A 19,859-nucleotide genomic window follows, 5' to 3' on the forward strand; every position below is an offset into this window, starting at 1 on the left:
GTTGTAGAAAAATGTGCGAGGTATGTTAAACACACCGTACCGTTGTTGTTGTTGATTTAGATTTAGCTACTCAGAACGAAATGTCCATGTAGCACGGGCTATGGTGAGCCCGTAACACACTCTACCATTGTCACAGAGATTTGTACTTTCCATCCATCCTCCTCTCCTCTTCCCTCCAACACTCCCTCTCTTCTCTCTTTCCCTCCCTCACTCCTCCCTCCTCTTTACCGACGACGATCATTGCCAAACTCCCTCTCTAACTTACACACACACACGCACACACACACACACACACACACACACACACACACACACACACACACACACACACACACACACACATACACACTAATGCATTGTTAACGGATGGAATGCATTAGGCAGTGATGTGGTGGAGGCTGACTCCATACACAGTTTCAAATGAAGATATGACAGAGCCTAGTAGGCTCAGGAATCTGTACACCAGTCGATTGACAGTTGAGAGGCGGGACCAAAGAGCCAAAGCTCAACCCCCGAAAGCACAAATAGGTGTGTACCACTAGGTGAGTACATACACACACACGGAACTACTTACATTTTGTCAATTTTTGTCGATTCTAAACCCCCAACCTATATGTTTTCACTTGTAAAGTGGAACCATTCTTCCTCGCACGCTTCCCTGACTAAGGTTGTGGTCCCTGGCCAAGATGCAGATGCGAGCGTATGCAGCGCCAGTAGCCATTTTAGACACCATTTGCTTGAGAGTCCTGCCTGTCTCAGCCACCCATATATCACAAGCGCGCGCCACTTCACTCAAAAACCCAAGATTTCTAACAATGACCGAAGCTCCTCTTAAGCCACTGGGCTGCCCCTGTATCGCCCAGCATCCTTCAGCACCCACGGGACCCAAAACAGCGCCCCCCTGGCTTGTCGCAAGGAGAGAGGTTACAGCGAAAAATAAGGTCTCTCTCCAGCGGTGTCTGAAAGTGTCCGTAGCCCCACGGCAACTCCGCGCCCGCCCCGCCCTGAGCTATGGCACTGCGTCACTTGAAAGCGGCTCGCCAAGATCGCTCTCGCGATTATCTGCGGCATCAGCGGCTTGTTCGGGACCATCATGGCGCGATGCAGGTCACTGCGAAGAGCGATGCCCCGTCTCCCTTGGGACCGTTTCTTCGATGCGTTGTTGGACATAAGCTGAGGTAATCAGGCGCTAGAATAATCTCAATATTTACTCATGCGCTTGCGTAATTGTAAGGATTACTCATATGTGGCGTATACTAGGGGATTTATTTATGAGCTAGTGCAATCTTTAGGATTTCCCATGTACTGCGTATACTAGTGGTTTACTCATGAGCTATTGTAATCTTTTGGATTAGGCGTGTACTGTGAATACCAAAGATTTACTCATGTGCTGCGTCTACCAGGGATTTATGAACGGCTGCGTCTGCCAGGAATTTACTCATGTGCTGCGTCTACCAGGGATTTACTCACGTGCTGCGCCTGCCAGGGATTTACTCGTGTGCTGTGTCTACCAAGGATTTATTCATGTCCTGCGTCTACCAGGGATTTATTCATGTGCTGCGTCTACCAGGGATTTACTCATGTGCTACATCTACCAAGGATTTACTCATGTGCTGCGTCTATCAAGGATTTACGCATGTGCTGCGTCTACCAGGGGTTTACTCATATGCTGAATCAACTAGGGATTTACTCATGTGCTACATCTACCAAGGATTTACTCATGTGCTGCGTCTATCAAGGATTTACGCATGTGCTGCGTCTACCAGGGGTTTACTCATATGCTGAATCAACTAGGGATTTACTCCTGTGGAGCGTGTACTGAGGGGAGTTCTCGTGCACTGTAGAGTGAAAAACGGTTATTTCGCTACTAGCTCAAGATGGTCGACCTGGCTGAGCCTCAGACGAGCTACAAATGATATTCATTTCCCCCTGCCATGTTCCGGCCACACCCTTCACCCGCGGTGGGAGCCACACCCTCCCACAGCACACCTCCACTAACACAGCACGCCTCCACTAACACAGCACGCCTCCACTAACACAGCACGCCTCCACTAACACAGCACGCCTCCACTAACACAGCACGCCTCCACTAACACAGCATGCCTCCACTAACACAGCACGCCTCCACTAACACAGCACGTCTCCACTAACACAGCACGCCTCCACTAACACAGCACGCCTCCACTAACACAGCACGTCTCCACTAACACAGCACGCCTCCACTAACACAGCACGCCTCCACTAACACAGCATGCCTCCACTAACACAGCACGCCTCCACTAACACAGCACGCCTCCACTAACACAGCACGCCTCCACTAACACAGCACGTCTCCACTAACACAGCACGCCTCCACTAACACAGCACGCCTCCACTAACACAGCACGCCTACACTAACACAGCACGCCTCCACTAACACAGCACGCCTCCACTAACACAGCACGCCTCCACTAACACAGCACGCCTCCACTAACACAGCACGTCTCCACTAACACAGCACGCCTCCACTAACACAGCACGCCTCCACTAACACAGCACGCCTCCACTAACACAGCATGCCTCCACTAACACAGCACGCCTCCACTAACACAGCACGCCTCCACTAACACAGCACGCCTCCACTAACACAGCATGCCTCCACTAACACAGCACGCCTCCACTAACACAGCATGCCTCCACTAACACAGCATGCCTCCACTAACACAGCACGTCTCCACTAACACAGCACGCCTCCACTAACACAGCACGTCGCCCCCGTCGACAGAGAGCTCATAATCACACCCACAGAACGCCCCACAGAACGCCCAAACTCGTAGCCACAGAGCGAACCACTGCTGTCAGCATGAAGTGACTCGTATAGATGTTCTCTCCACTCGTTAGGATATTCCGATGTGGCCTTCTTCTCTCCCTCCTTATGGAAGGAGGGAGGGCACACCAGAATATCCAATACTCCCTTTCTCCCTCCCTCGGATTCCTCCTTCCCTTCACAAGTCAACACTCCCTTCCTCCCTCCCTCCACGCAATAATTCTTCTATCACTCCATCAGTTCTTTCCTTAGTCACTTATGGTTCAGGTCCTCCATCATTCTTGACATTATTACTCCTTCAGCTGTCCATCAGCACTCCATCTCTCCACAAGTCCTCCCTGCCGCTCCGACGCTGCTCACTCTACTTTGCAACTACTTTCATCCTCAATCATCCACTACTCCTCCCTCCCTCAGCCATTTCTCCCTCAATTCTCCTCCATTCCTCTCTTACTCCCTCCCAAAATCCTCGAGTCCTTCCTTCCTCACTCACCTATTACTCCTTTTTCTAATAAATAAAAAAGGAACTAGAGGCATTAACAGTCAATAAAAATCCCGTAATAAGTCTGTATTCTACGGATTGCTGGACCTAAAAACCAGATTAATTTATGGAGAATTATGGAGAACATCAAAGATTTTCTCGTAATGGTCATGTTTATGATGGTAAACACCGGCGAGATGTAAACAGTCGATACGTGAGCCCCGATCACCAGATAACTCCACCCTGCCTTTGATAAAAAAAAAAAAATAATAAAAAATTGTATATGGAACCAGGCGAATAAACTCCCTTACTTCCTGTACCTTTTAGAATACGTCACACGCTTAACACGCCTCCCCTATCTCTCTTGATCCTGAAGTCTTCACTCCTACCATTGCCCAATATTATACCCCTTATATCCTGGCTTCTTCTGAAGTTTGCCCAAAAGTCCCCCCTGCCCTCTTAATTAGTTTACCCCTTGATATATATCAAATCTTTTAAGTCTGAAAGGAGCTAAACATGTTTACTTTTGATGAGGAAGACCTATTCGAAACCTTAATATATTGAAGAAATTCGATATATGCTCCTAGATTTGATAATACAAGGCTTGGTGCCTTCATTTGATAATTACTTACTCCTGGTCAACAGAAGAAATTAGACAAATGTTACTCCTTGTTGTCGTAAGCTACGTTTCATTAAAAGATTTTAAGAAGAACTGGAGAGGTTCTTGAGCCTATTAATGTAAATTAAAACCATTTGGAATTATTAAGAACATATAATGCTGACTTCATCTGCTGCAGCGTGCGTGGAGGAACCCTACCTCAACCCGTTCCATTTCTCTGGAGTTACCACCTCAACCCGTCCCACTTCTCTGGAGTTACCACCTCAACCCGTCCCACTTCTCTGGAGTTACCACCTCAACCCGTCCCACTTCTCTGGAGTTACCACCTCAACCCGTCCCACTTCTCTGGAGTTACCACCTCAACCGTTCTGAGCACACTCCTTGACCTCTATTATTATCATTGTTAATTGTTTTAATTATTATTATTATTATTACTATTATTATTATTTTATTGTTATTATTACGATAATTTGATAAAAATTCACATATACATACGTGTGGGTTTTTATCCTATGTTATTATGTTTGTGAGAAGACATGAAGACATTTCCATTACTTATTATCATAATTAAGAGGAACATCCACAAGAACCCGAAACGAATTTCTTCAATCCACACTTCCTCATCAACTCATCATTCTTCCTGCGCTCATATTCCTCCGAGTACTCAACACTGACTAATCTCTCAACATTCAATTGGTCAGGGTACCCATACTAATTTAATACTCTTCATGGTATTGCGGTTCACTGATTTAATTTAACGCTCCTCGTCTGTCCAAATCAGCAATTCTAATTATATTTCTTCCTGACCTCATGCATGTCCCTCAAATTGGCCGTCTCTATTGCTCTAAGCTTTGGTATGTCATACTCATGGTAATCTAGCGTTGCGCATCTATGCTTCAAACGCTCTGCTATCCATCCCTCTAGCTGTTTCTCTTCCTATCATGCGGACATATAGCTAGCTAGAAAGCCGCATAGCCCTCTAGTTCTTCCTCTCATGAAGCTCTTTTGCTGCTTCTCTTCCAATTATGCTTTTACTAATCAACAGTCTCATTCTAGCAGCCACTTTGTTTCCCTGAGTCACAAAGTCAGTATTCTAAATACTGACTTTTATTTATATGAGTTAAATATAAATACATCAAGTACTTAAACTATGTATGAAAGACTTCGATAGATTACCAAGTTATTACCGCAAGTGAAGCCCAGCCTAGAGGCCAGGCTTGACTTGCTCAAGCCTGGAGACTGCTTGAGGCGGCCCGCAAGCCCACTTATCCAAGTACAGTGCTTCTCACTATGCTTGGAACTGATTTTGGTGGACTGTGTCTTTTGCCTTGTGTTTCACAGGAAATTAAACGTGCTTCGCTTATTTTACCTGTTATTCCTAATGATTTCATTTAATGGATTATCACTCAATTATCACATTTATGAAATGCCTTTGTAGAGTCCGTCTATTCAACAGCTGCATTTTGCTTTTCTGCTAATGCTTCCGCGGTTTGTGGTCAGCGGTTCGAGGCGCCGACAGCCCATGTGAATGATGTTATTATCCACGACTATTGTGGTTAGCAATTTATATAAACTGAGGCGTTGATCACCTAATACCTCAACGCTCAAATGGCACCCTGGGGGAGGCCTAAAGTCTGAGTTGGATTCCAGTTACGTATCTTTGAGATCCTTCTTTATGTGTCTGTTCAGTTGTGTGGAGGTAAAGAGCTGCTGACTGCCGCTCTCGTGGTCAGTGGTTCGAGATTCCGAAAGCCCAGGTGAATGAAACTGGATTATCCACGTTTATTGTGTTTAGTAATTTACACACACACACACACACACACACACACACACACACACACACACACACACACACACACACAGGCAAACAAACAATTTGAAGCTATGCCCCGAAATCACGTCGCCAGGCATTAAGAGGCATCAAACGACACCGGCGAAGCGAAAAGGAGAGGACGAGAGAGTGAGAGAAATATATATATATATATATATATATATATATATATATATATATATATATAAACAGGAAAAAGGGAAACCCGTAAAAGACTTGCGCAAAAAATTTCCTGATCCTCATCTCTACAGACCAACCGACTAATTGCTACTACGATGCCCATGAGGGGGAATGTCAGGGGGGTGACTGAGGGATAATATCAAATGCAGAAACGGGAGAAAGGGAGAGAAAATAGTCATTCAAAAATGTCACCGTGTTTTGTTTTTTGCTCGGCGTGAAATAACTGGGAAAAAAAGAAAGAAAAGAGAGGAGAGAGAGAGAGAAAGAGAGAGAGAGAGAAAGAGAGAGAGAGAGAGAGAGAGAGAGAGAGAGAGAGAGAGAGAGAGAGAGAGAGAGAGAGAGAGAGAGAGAGAGAGAGAGAGACAAGTTCATACATAGACTGAAAGAATTGACAGGGGCATAGAGTTTTTTTAGATGGATTGAAGCCCTAGAGCCAAAGCCACGAGAGAGAGAGAGAGAGAGAGAGAGAGAGAGAGAGAGAGAGAGAGAGAGAGAGAGAGAGAGAGAGAGAGAGAGAGAGAGAGAGAGAGAAGGAGAAAGGGTAGATAGAAGTGGATGGTAGGAAGCACTAGAGCCAGAGACCAGAGAGAGGGTCGACCACAAAAACGCAAACAGACGGAGAAACAGAGAAAGGGTGGGGGGTGTAGGAGGACAAAAACGGGACACAGATGTAGAAACAGATAGAGAAAGGGTACGTGTGTGCGCGCCATGGGAACCAGAGAGACATACATGCACTCACGAACACATGTGTACGCACACACACACACACACACACACACACACACACACACACACACACACACACACACACGAGATAAATATATGGAGAATATATAATAGAGAAAATGTAGATTGGTTAGAATGGCGAGATCCAAGAGCTAATAGCTCGATTCTGCAGATACAAATAGTAAACACACACACACACACACACACACACACACACACACACACACACACATCTACACCATAAGGGAAGGGTAAATACAGGAATCGGAGTGTGAGAAAAAGGTTAATAAGTGGATATAGTTCCAACACTAACACCGGAGGCACACATATAAACAGGATAACATCGGTAGCATATGGAACGCTGGCAAACATTAGAACGTCCCTTAGAAACCTAGACCAGGACTTTTTCAAAGCTAACTAAACAGCGTTTGTTAGACTAATATTAGAATATGCAGCACCGGCCTGGACTCCACATATTGCAAAGCATAAAACTAAAATGTAAAAATTATTGAGAATTACAACAAGATTAGTGCCAGAGGTGAAAGGTTAATGAAATGGCACAACCCTTAAGGAGAGAAGAGACTAAGGGAATATGATCACACCATACAAGATACTGATAGGAAGTGACAAGGTGGACAACGAAAGCCTCTGTAAATTCAGTGAAAATGTAACAGGACAAGTGGAAGCTGGAAACGAAAATAAGTAGAAGACATGTAAGAAAATAGTCGTAACCGTAACAGGTCGTCCACAAAGTGGAATACGATGTATGAATATGATCAGGACGCCACGTCCATCCAGAACTCTAAGGCCAGAATCGATACAACAAATTTATAACGGCCGAATTATTAAATAATAACGCAACTGGTACCAGAAGTCTATAGGTGGCAGAGCGTAAAGAATTAGAGGTAATTTTCCTGTAGTCACTGAAAAGTGACACACACACACACACACACACACACACACACACACACACACACACACACACACACACACACACACACACACACACGGCAGGAAGAAGGGAGGGAGGGAAAGACAAGGGGGGGGGGAAACAAGAGACAGGAGTAAAAATAAACCCCCAGAGGTTGCTGGTGCTTTCAAGAGATAGCTGTAATCTGTCTCGGCAGTCATTGTCAATCCCAGAAACTCTCGCATCTGTTTAGATTTGCCCGCGCGGGCATTTTGTGGGCATGCGTACTATTGGCTGTCAGAGCTCGTGGGCATGGAGTAATGGCTCACGGGACCTGTTCTTCACATTCAGCTTTGTGGTGCAGATCTATTCACAATTTTCAGTGGGTTTGTTACATCTGCATTTGAAGCTGATGACTGCCTTTGCCTCAGACAGCTCTACTCCTAGCTGGCAATCCCATGTATTTTGTTCATAAGTGGTTTTTCCCAGATACGATTTGTCTTTGCCTTGAGCAATTTATCATTGTCTATTATACCTATCAATATCCAATATATCGCGATCATATCTTCTCTGTTTCAATATTCATTCATTTTCTTCTCTACCCAGACTGTGTGCATGTGTGTGTGCGTATGTGGGTGCTCACTTGGTGCAAGCAGAGCTTCGGCTCTTGGGGGACAAAAATTGAGCCCACTATCTTGATTTCCTACTCCGAAAAAATCATACTTACTAACCTAGCCAGAAATGTAGAACCCAAGCGTCCCACCTAGCCACTCGAGACCGATTAATAGAAAACGTAGATACTTATGAGCCGTTACTTATCGTTGTTGGTTGCAGTTGTAACGTTGGTTTCCATAACGTAAATAACGCAAGCTGTTCGTTTAGAGGATGAGTGAGACAATGAGTATGTGTCCCAGTACGTGAACATTAGCTACCCAGCCAGTTGAACTGGATGGTAGAGAGAGATGGTCTCGCTTCATGCAGGTCGGCGTTCATGTGTATGTATGTGATGTAACTATATAACCTGAGCTTGTAAAAGCATCTTAATCACCTTCAGTGATTAAGTGCTTAATTGCACACTGGTTTCTCTATCAACTATCTCACCATTTCAGAGTAAAAGAGACTAATGTATGTGAGTGCATGTGTGTGTCTATATGTATGTATTTGTGCGTATATGTGTGTGTATGTATATGTATGTGTATAAAGTATATGTGGAAGCTGATCTGAATTATATTTCACCTTTGTAAATGCACATTAATGACACTACGTAAACATCGAACACTTTATGTAGGGCATACGTAAATCTTTATCTACGTATTTACGTATGTAGGTTAACTTAGTATTTTAAAAGCACCGAATTACCTTCTGTGGTTGATTGTTCAATAAATCCCTTAACTATATGTTTAACTGATCTCTAACCCTGTCCACGGAGGACAGAAGAAAATGTATATATGCTGATTAGCGTTGTAAATGTGTGGTCACGTCTGTGGTAGAAAATAATAATAATAAAAAAACTCCCCGACCGTCTAAGTGGTTGGGCACCATTCCTTTTCCCCCGTCCCATCCCAAATCTTTATCCTGACCCCTTCCAAGTGCTATATATAGGCTTGGCAGTTTTCCTTCTGATATTTCCCTTCCCTTCCTGAGCCTGCTTTCCAGTTACTCATCTTTTGACTTTCTTGATTCGCATCATACCAACTCATTAAACTGTAAATGGTAAATATTTGTTGTAAATGTATAATATATAAATAAATAAATGTAAATTTGTTGTAAATGGTAAACTGTAAATAGGTAAGGTAACGTAATTATCAGGAGACAGCACTAAGCCAATCCGACTATATAGCACTTGGAAGGGGTCAGGATAAGGATTTGAGATGGGACGGGGGGAAAGGAATTGTGCCCAACCACTTGGACGGTTGGGGATTGAACGCCGACCGGCATGAAGTGAGACCGTCTCTCTACCGTCCAGCCCAAATGCTTAGGTAGCTGATGTTCCCTTACTCGGACACATATACACACAGTGTCAAGATTGTTGAGAGGGGATTGAAACAGGAATAAAAGGGAGATGGAAACTGTGGTTAGAATTTATAGGTAGATACCAGTACTGTTTTAACACTAACTCTGAATTCAACATCTGAAATCAATGTGAATCAAATCAATGAAATTAAATCAATGAAATCAATTAAATGAAAATCTGAATTACGACAATCTGAATCAGTGCTATTTCAACACTGATTGTACAAGACAATTTCAGAAGTATATTCATGTTCAAACTGGCTTGTTCTACCTTGTCCTTCTTGTCCTTCGCTCTATCGTCGAGCCCAAGTGGTTGTGTAAATCGAGCTAGTCTTAAATACTTTTAATCCTAGCTCCTTCCAGTCACTATTCTTACCCTAAAAAAAATCTTTACATCTCTATGTAAAGAATCTGAGTTTCCAAATTCCACCCAGCTCGTCCTGCCCTTCTCGTTGTGATTAATTCGTTTTGGAACACCAAAAACCAAGTGTCAGGAATCTCGACTGTCCACCTAACCTACCGGAACCGATTCTCATTAGGTCAATGTAGCGTTAATACTGCGGTGTTTACAATGTCCCTAATCCCCCACAATGTTTACGTTAAGGCCGACTGCACAACAAAATATAGGGCGTTCATGACAAAGGGATCAGTAACCCCGACGCGAGCGTGTTTTTACCTGGGTGTCCAGAATCGACCTTCATTTTTTCTTCGTATTTAGGTACATCAGCTGCCTAAGTCAATATAAAGGGTGACAAAGTGTGTCAAGAGAGGAGGAATAAAGCTGAATGAAGCGCTGAAGCTACCTGATGCAAATCTCCCATCTCTCAGGATGGTTAGTTATATACGGCTGAGTGATCAGTAGCCTGCACTGACAAGCTTTGGGTGCATTATGAGGATATCCTCAAGAACACGAGAGTTAATAAAGTAAAGGCAATGCTCCAGGTACCCCATACAGCTTGGTCTGAAAGGTCTAATGATTGGACATTATATATTCAGGCGATGAGTCACAATAACGTGGCTAAAGTATGTTGACCAGACCACACACTAGAAGTTGAAGGGACGACGACGTTTCGTTCCGTCCTGGACCATTCTCAAGTCGATTGAGAATGGTCCAGGACGGACCGAAACGTCGTCGTCCCTTCACCTTCTAGTGTGTGGTCTGGTCAACATTATATATTACTGCATGTTTAGGGTAGTGAACGGTACAGAGGACGAGTCATAAACGGTACTGAGGGTGGGCATCAACTCAGCGGCCTCACCTGGTCATTGGTAGTGATCAAGACGAAAGAACACGTATAGAGAGAAAAGGGAGTAGAGTGGGTAGGAAAGTGGAAGAGACGTTAGGGAGTAGCAACAGATAAAATAAATAATGAGAAGAGGATTCAGGAAGAGAAGAAGAAGGAGGAGGAAGAAAAATAATTGAGGAGGAAAAACGGAAGCATAAGATGAACCGAAAGTGGAGGAAAAGAGAAAGTGGAACAAGAGGACGAAGAAGTTGAAGAGAAAAAGGGAGGAGAAAAGGAGGAAGAACTATATAAGGAATGAGGAAAAGATAAAGGTGTAGATTGGGAAACAGAAGAAAAGCTATAAAGATAAAGACGTAAAGGCAATACGGGAGGAGGAATCACAAGGATGGAAAAACATCTTGGGTGAAGGAAAAAAGTGAATGAGAGGAAGAAAAATGTGATTGATGAGAGCAGAGCAAAATATTGGAAAAAAAAAACATTGGCTGAGAGAAAACATGCAGATAATCACAAATTAAATAATTATGTGAAAGAACGAGGAACCTTCACTGCAAAAGAAATACATGGATGTATACAGCTAGACACTGGACACATAATGGACGTGAGTACTATACAGGTGGAATACATACAGTAAAAATACAGGGGCAAAACATTCGCTAGAAAATACATGTCTGAGAGACGATTTCTCTCACTCTCCCTTTCATGTTTACTAATCGCGTACTAGTTAATATAGGGATAACTGAAGAGGAGGCCGGAGAAGTGTTACTGCGCTCGAGCAAAAGGAAAGAAATATTTTCAATGAACCTCTGCATCAGATGTCTATAGCGTATGAGGCCTCTCCCTTATTTAGGCGTGTTTTCTCGTTAGAGAAAACAGTGGTGGTCACTGAGAGACATCTTCAATCTTGCTTAATGTGTCTCATGCATGGAAAACCTTGCAGTGTTATTGCTCAGTAGGCTGCGGGTATCATAGACCTGGAGCGGTTCTTGCCCAATAACCCCATTTCGCAAGCTCAATAGCCTATTATTTACAGAATTTTCGATTATAGGAAGTGCAGCCAGACACGGTACTTAATCACAAATTCTATATGCAGTGTAAATGCTCATAAGTGTATTAAATTCAATTAACACGAGAGAGAGAGAGAGAAACCAGGGTTAAATAATAATTTGTTTATATAAAAAAGGAAAAAATAATTGAACAACAGTTCTTTCCAAACGAGCAAATAGCGTCCACTACAAAAAATGTAAAATCCCAAACAATACAAAAAATAAATCCAATTAAACTTTGTAAACTATCAGCAGAATCAAACCCAGCAGACGATTACTTCTGGGAAGGGGTGAATGTCAGAGATATTCCCCCTGTCATTAATATCCCCGGAGACCATAACAGGGGAGGGCGCGCCCCTCCCCGGAAGAGCTACAATCACCGGTCTTATCGCCGCCTCCGCCTTCACTATCTCTCCGCCAATCACCGACCACTACCTGTTATCCATCGACCAATCACGTATCAGGAACAAGAGGATGGCCGATGGCTTCCGACGTATCCCACTAAATAATTTCACTTATATAAATCTGCCGTTGGTCGTTTATAACGCATTTTTGTTTTCATACAGTTAACTTGCAATTGTGTTACGAAAGGGGAAAATATAATACTTTTGGAGCATCCAACGTTGTTTTCCCCGAGTGACTGGAATACCATTGACAATGGGGTTGTCGTGTTCCCCCAGCCAGCGGCCAAATTAATGGCTTGTGGCCGGCTGTTACAATACGGGCTATGGTGTTTACGTGGGACGTGTGGGCGCCGGGTTTATGGTGATGGCTGCCAGTCGGGAGCTGTTGTGCACCACCCGTTCACTTAGGGCTGGAAGTTGTTGTGGACGACCCTCTACCTCAGCAACTACAGGAACTGTTGTGGACGACCCTCTACCTCAACGACTACAGGAACTGTTGTGGACGACCCTCTACCTCAACAACTACAGGAACTGTTGTGGACGACCCTCTACCTCAAACCCTACAGGAACTGTTGTGGACGACTCTCTACCTCAACGACTACAGGAACTGTTGTGGACGACCCTCTACCTCAACAACTACAGGAATTGTTGTGGACGACCCTCTACCTCAAACCCTACAGGAACTGTTGTGGACGACCCTCTACCTCAACAACTACAGGAACTATTGTGGACGACCCCTTACCTCAACAACTACAGGAACTGGTGTGGACGACCCTCTACCTCAGCAACTAAAGGAGCTGTTGTGGAGGATCCATTCCGTCAGTTACTCCAGCAGTTCTTTAGGATCACCCGTTACCTTGCCTTGAGGTGCTTCCGGGGCTTAGCGTCCCCGCGGCCCGGTCGTCGACCAGGTATCCTGGTTGCTGGACTGATCAACCAGGCTGTTGGACGCGGCTGCTCGCAGCCTGACTTACGAATCACAGCCTTGTTGGTCAGGTAACCTTTGGAGGTGTTTATCCAGTTCTCTCTTGAACACTGTGAGGGGTCGGCCAGTTATGGCCCTTATGTGTAGTGGAAGCGTGTTGAACAGTGTCGTGCCTCTAATGTTGATAGAGTTCTCTCTCAGAGTACCTGTTGCACCTCTGCTTTTCAACGGGGATATTCTGCACATCCTGACATGCCTCCTGGGTCTTATGTGATGTTATTTCTGTGTGCAGGTTTGGGACCAGCCCCTCTATTATTTTCCACGTGTAAATTATTATGTATCTCTCCCGCCTGCGCTCAAGGGAATACTGATTTAGGCTCTTTAGTCGGTCCCAGTAGTTTAGATGTTTTACTGAGTGGATTCTAGCAGTAAAGGATCTATGCACGCTCTCCAGGTCAGCAATTTCTCCAGCTTTGAAAGGGGCTATCATTGTACAGCAGTACTCCACTCTAGAGAGCAGCAGTAGCGTTTTGAAACTCAAAAACTTTTTTGAAACTTTTGAAACCCCGTTGCCTCATCCCCGGGAGCTTCATGTGGACGACCCTCTCCCACAGTGCCGTTGTAGATAATTCGCCCTCCCTCAAAGCTTCCAAGAGTTGTTTTTAACGACTTGCTCCCTCCGCGTCTCCACTCCCGTACCTGATGTGGAAATCTAATGTCGTCAGCGCCTCCATGAGCTGTAACGGTCGACTCGTTCTCTCATTCTAAGTAGCTGTTGTATTATATGGAGGAAAAGCTTTGATACTGGTGAAATAGAAAAAGACACGTCCAACAGTAGTTATTATTTGTCTAATAGGCTTTCCCGTGATTCCCGTGATACATCGCTAGCTCAAAGAAACACGTCTGTAATTCTTCCCATTGCAAGGAACTCTTAAGTATCCATATCAACATGTGATAACTGCACTGACATTGCCTGTAACACACTGTTGAACAATTTGACTATATACTCATTAACTTCAGTTGACAATCTTGACACCTCTCAATTCCAATTTGGATGCAAAACTAGTTACTCTATGTATTTTATTGGTGGTGGAGGCCATTATTTCAGCTCATAGGGCAGTTCCATTCTCTCGTTGTTTATTTATAAATTTATTCTCTCTATTTATTCCTTCGTTGATAATTATAAAGCATTTGACAAATTTTATAATCAATAAAAAATCCTGGGCCCAAGTAACCCACATGTGCTCGCTGGCTCAGTCCAGCAAGTTGTTGTGGACAACCGATTTTCTCAGCCTGTAAAACTTCAATTTGGATGCTTTAGTATCTCCGAGGAGAGCAATGGATGCCATGCTCTGGAAGGTACATTGTGAGGATTTCAATGGTTTGGTTACAATTTTTTTTATTAATTATTTTCCTTGTCTTTTTTCAGGTGCCTAGGCCGCTCTCCATGAAGAAGGAAGGCATTCAGACCCGAAACCGCAAGTTGAGTTCCAAGTCCAAGAAGAAGAAGGGGATGCTAGGCTTCCCGGACATGTTGAAGCCGCTGGACAAGGGCGGCTTCGGTGGCTTCGGGACTGGAGGCTCCGGGTTCGGCTCCATGTCTCACTACATGTACGGCGGCCAGATGCACGGCTCCTCCATGGCGGGCGGCTTCATGTCGGCGCCGCCCATGCACGGCATGTCGGCCATGTCGGGCGTGGGACTCGGCCTCTCCTCCACCTCACAGATCCAGATCCCCTCCGCGTCGAGCCTAGGTCTTTCGTCGTCCAACAGTATAGTAGGCGCGATGGCCTAGGGACACGCCTCCGCCGACGGCCGCAACAGTTTGCTTGCCAGCCTCAGCCGCGAGGGCGTCGCTGCCTTCTCCGCCACCCAACCAATGGAGGCGGCGGACCCTCAACCCTCCTACAGCGGCGCCTACCTGTACCCCTCTCAAGGCGTATCAAGCGCCTCCAGTGGGATCAACAGCGGAAGAGGTGGGGCTGGCCAAATAGGGTGCGGGGATGGAGGCTTAAGCAGTGGGTACCTAGGGTCTTTACCCAACCACCTGGCCTCCTCCTCGGGCGCTACCTGATGCGGTGTTCGCAGCCGTCGCGCGGACCAACAGCACAGCCCAGCCGGCGTCCAAGTCTTTCAGGTGCTAGTGATAGGCAGTGTGTCCAGGGTGTGGGTCGCCACACTCACAATACTCCAGCGTACTCTTCACCTCATTCCACTGACACTGTGATGTTTACCTTACTGAGGTCACTATTTATTTGAGGGGCGCGGGAGACGGAGCGCTGGTCTCTCATGGGACTGCAGAACCGAGTCTTCTGTGCCACCCACGCACCCGACATGGACACAACCCTCTGGGAACCTAATAATAAACTCTTTCGTTACACACGATGATGCTGAGGACTCGACCGTATGCATTTGGTTCAGTCAGATCACATTTGGCTCCTGCAGCAGTGGGCGAGTAGTGCAGTCCTCTTGTTTCTCTTCCTTTGCGCAGTGGCAAGTTCGGACTTATAAGTCCTCTTTTTAGAAACTTCAAATTAACCCCTGGCTTTTAAAGTCGGTTTCTGATATTAGTAGCATCTACTAAACAGTGAATAATGTGTAAAACATGAGCCAATGTAAAGTGCAGACCTCGCCCGACCTGGCATTGGGACGGGAGGTTGGGTGTTGCTTGTCACTATTGGCGCTCGTGGCCTGTACAGTTCGAGAAGCGAGTTGTAGATAAGTGAATGTCAAATTGTTTATCTCTATAATTACTAGTCGGCTATTTTTATTATAACGTGTTTCCCTGTTGCATTACCCTGGCCAACACCGTTTTTAAGAGATGAATGCATTTCTACGTAAAATAAGTTAAACGACAGTTTATAAAGTATATTTCTGATTTGTTGTATAACTATGTGTGCTCTCATTGGTGTAACTTGTGACTACTCCCCAGCGTGACCCGAGTGGCAGTGAGGTCACTGAGACAGTCCAGAGAGAGAAACAGAGAGAGAGGACAGGTTCTCTAGCAATGAAGCAGAGGAAAATGACCTCATATGATGGGTCTCGGGTCCAATTGCCACTTCACGAGCAAGGTCACCATCCCTGGCCAGGGTAAGGAATATTTCTGTGGTTTCCGGAATATTTATGTAGTGCGCGATGATGCTTTCTCTGTGAAGTATCTAATTTGTTTTAACCATAAATAGCATTGAGAGGAGTCTTGCATGTCATGTGAAGCAAGCGCCGGTAGCGAGGCAGCCCCCCAGGGTGACGGCGTGGCACTGGTTCGAGGGCCTCGCGTAGCCCCTGACAGTAAAGGAGAGTTTCTCCTCACTGCTGGGCGCTGTGTGGGTGTCAGTGATGTGAAATCCTTACTCTCACTGCAGGATATGACACCATATTCTCTCAGTGAATCATCCTGCCATTGGTAGATATACGGCTGTTGTCACACATGGTGACACTAGTAGACACTGCCACCGTTCTTAACCGTTGTCAAGAACGGTACCATTGATCCGTTGTCATGCATGGTGATATTAGTAAACAGCGCCGATGCCATGTGTGGTGCCATGTCAAACACCAGGCCGTTGTCACGCATGGTGCTATTGGCAGACACAGGGCCGTTGTCATGCATAGTGACAATGGTAAACACGTTGCCATGCATGTTGCCAATGGTAGACATTAGATCTGATGTTATTTTGCCATCGTCAGACTCTGTTGAAGGTTGACAAACACCAGCACACCGCTGCCACATCCTAGTATACCGTTGTCACATTGCAGTATAATCTTGTAAGACCCAAGTATAATGTTGCCAGACTTCAGTGTACCGTTGTCACGTACCAATATACCGTTGTCAAACATCACTATACCGTTATTATACACCAGTATGCCTTGTCAAATACCACAATGCCGTTGATATCAGTATATTATTGTATGACTCCAGTACACCGATCTCAAGCATCAGTATATCTTTGTCAAACATCACTATACCTCTAAAACATCAGTATATCTTTGTCAAACATCACTAAAACATCTGTATACTCCTGTAAAACATCAGTGTACCGCTCTAAATCATCAGTATACTGCTCTGAACCATCAGTATGCCGTTCTAATACATCAGTATACCGTTCTAATACATCAATATACCGTTCTAACAATCCGTTGCTTCAAAACATCAGTAAACCGTACTAAAACATCGGTATACCATTCTAAAACATCCGTATATTGCTCTAAAACATAAGTATACTGATCTAAAACATCAGTATACCATTCAAAAACACCAGTATTCCGTTCTAAACCATCCGTATATTGCTATAAAACATTAGTATACTCCTCTGAAACATCAGTATACCGCTCTAAAACATCAGTATACTGCTCTAAGACATCAATATACTGCTGTAAATCATCAGTATATCAGTTTTATAGACCAGAATTCCGTTGTCAGACACCAGTATTTCAGTACAAAATTGGCCAACACCAGAATACCGTTGTCAGACGCCAGTATACCGTTGTCAGCAGTAAACCGTAGTCAGACCTAGGTATACCGTTGTCAGACGCCAGTTTACCGTTGTCACAGCAGTAAACCGTTGTCAGACCTAGGTATACCGTTGTCAGACCTAGGTATACCGTTGTCAGACGCCAGTTTACCGTTGTCATAGCAGTAAACCGTTGTCAGACCTATGTATACCGTTATCAGACCTAGGTATACTGCTATCAGTCGTCAGTTTACCGTTGTCACATCAGTAAACAGTTGGCACGAACATACCCATGGGGGGTGGATCCTGCCATTCCGAGCGCCTATGTCACTCTTGTAACTTTTTACTGTAAAAAAAAGAAGAAAAGAGAACTCTGCTTTTCCTCCATCCAAGGAAATCATTCTATTAAAGAAGGCAGGACAACTGAATAATAATAAAAAAAAAAAGGTCGCATCTATAACGGGGTCAACAATATTCATTTGTACTGGGTCCTTGGATTTGTTAGGCCTATTGAGTCTCATTATTTGTTTTTCATTATTATATTATTTCAACAAAATAAAAATTATTATGAATTATTTTATTATTATTTTACATATATGTTGTTTATTATTCTTAATTGCTATTACTGTAATAATAATAATTCTGATCATAATTATTGTAACTAATGTTTTTACTAATGTAATCATTGGTGTTACTATAAGTAAAAGGAAATTCTAATTATCTGTAATTTTACATTAAATTTTAATTCTCTATTTATTTTCCTCTTTTAAAAATATCTAAATGAATTCTGTTCAGCCCCGAGCGAGGCGCAGCAGTTCCTGCCAGCTCTAATCTTGTGAAAAATGCAAATAAAAAAAATTGATTTTCATAACTTTGTAAGTACAACTACGTTTGTGATTTTCGAAAAGTCCCCACAGACCCTCCCCCCCACTGCTCCTCTCCCTCTCGTATGAAATTCCATGCCACTTAGACTCTCTTAAAATTTATAATTTGTTTTCATTACAAAAGTCTAACCCTTAAAACTATTTTTTTTAATTCCTTAGTCATCTTTCTCGCCCCTAATATGTGGACAAATTTTTCAGCATTTAATTAGACATCTTTCTTATATCTTTAATTTATATAGTTATCTACCCCATAAAATTATTTTTTCCTTTTATATTTGCATCTTTCTCTCTTAAACTTATTATTTTAAATAATACGTTTATTATTCTTATATATTAATAAGATATTCGTTTAAACTAAACGAATATCTTCCCTTCAATTTACATCTCTACCAATAAATTTACATCTTTATTTACCTTTAAATACATACCTTTCTCTTTTTTATATCTTAAAAGAATTTCTTCCTTTATATTTATATTGTTTCTCATCTTTTAAATTTACATCTTCTTATCCCTTTAAATTCATATCTTGTTTGATCATATTTATCCATTATTCTCTCGCTCTTTCTCCTTACAATCGCTAGGTTCTCCTTTATCCAGTCATCCTTAACAAAAATAACAAAAATCATCTCAAAATCACAACGAATGAGAAATCCAAACAAAATGTGTATAGAAGAAAACGGCATCACAGTATTTATGTTTCTGATTTAATAAAGATTTGTATAATGACTTCCTGCGTTTTATTGTGTGTTGTGCGACATGTGGCGAGGGAGCGACCGCAGTCAGGCACAGCAGGAGAAACATGTGAATTGTGGTGTGGGTTGGCCTGTCTGTCTGTCTAGCTGGCTGGCTGGCTGGCTGACGGGATGGCTGGATGTCTGTCTCTCCTGTCTGATTACCTGACTGTTTTCAGTGTTTATCTGATGTTTGTCAATCGTGCCGTTTATCTCCCTCTCCCTCTCACTGTTTCTATCTCTCATTATATCTTCTTATACCGCGGTGTTCAGACTATTCAGGGAATCATCGCGGGACAAATTACTTCGATGAAAGTAAACCCGGGTTTTAGGTCTCGTTTCTAAGCTTTCATCCTTCGTCTGGAGATCCTCAAGCAATGACTGGACCTTTTATCTTAGTGTGTCTAGGGTCTTCCTTTAATACCAAAGTGAATATTAAATTTGCGAATGCCTGTCTTCAAACTTCATGCATGGGGTGCTAAGTAATCTATTAACATACCAGTCTCGGTGGTCAACGGAAAGAGGCTTACCCCTCTTGAATGACTTCACCGGAAAGCAAGGCATATGAGGAGTCAAGGAATCTGAGCCCAAGTGATCTAGAAATAGAGCTCCCC

The 19,859-nt window shown here is 43.7% G+C and overlaps 1 protein-coding gene across 2 annotated transcripts in view; it reads left to right on the forward strand.

Moving 5' to 3' along the window:
• Window positions 1-19,241, forward strand: part of LOC123745070 (GATA-binding factor C) — a 136,657-nt gene extending 117,416 nt beyond the window's left edge. For both annotated transcript variants that reach the window (XM_045725370.2, XM_069306238.1), the window contains exon 5: window positions 14,612-19,241. In XM_045725370.2, coding sequence (XP_045581326.2) covers window positions 14,612-14,977 — 366 coding nt within the window. In that variant the 3' untranslated portion in view covers window positions 14,978-19,241. The remainder of the gene's footprint in view (window positions 1-14,611) is intronic.
• Window positions 19,242-19,859: the final 618 nt, after the last annotated feature.

This window comes from Procambarus clarkii, chromosome 57 (assembly GCF_040958095.1).
Source record: "Procambarus clarkii isolate CNS0578487 chromosome 57, FALCON_Pclarkii_2.0, whole genome shotgun sequence".
NCBI lineage: Eukaryota > Metazoa > Arthropoda > Malacostraca > Decapoda > Cambaridae > Procambarus > Procambarus clarkii.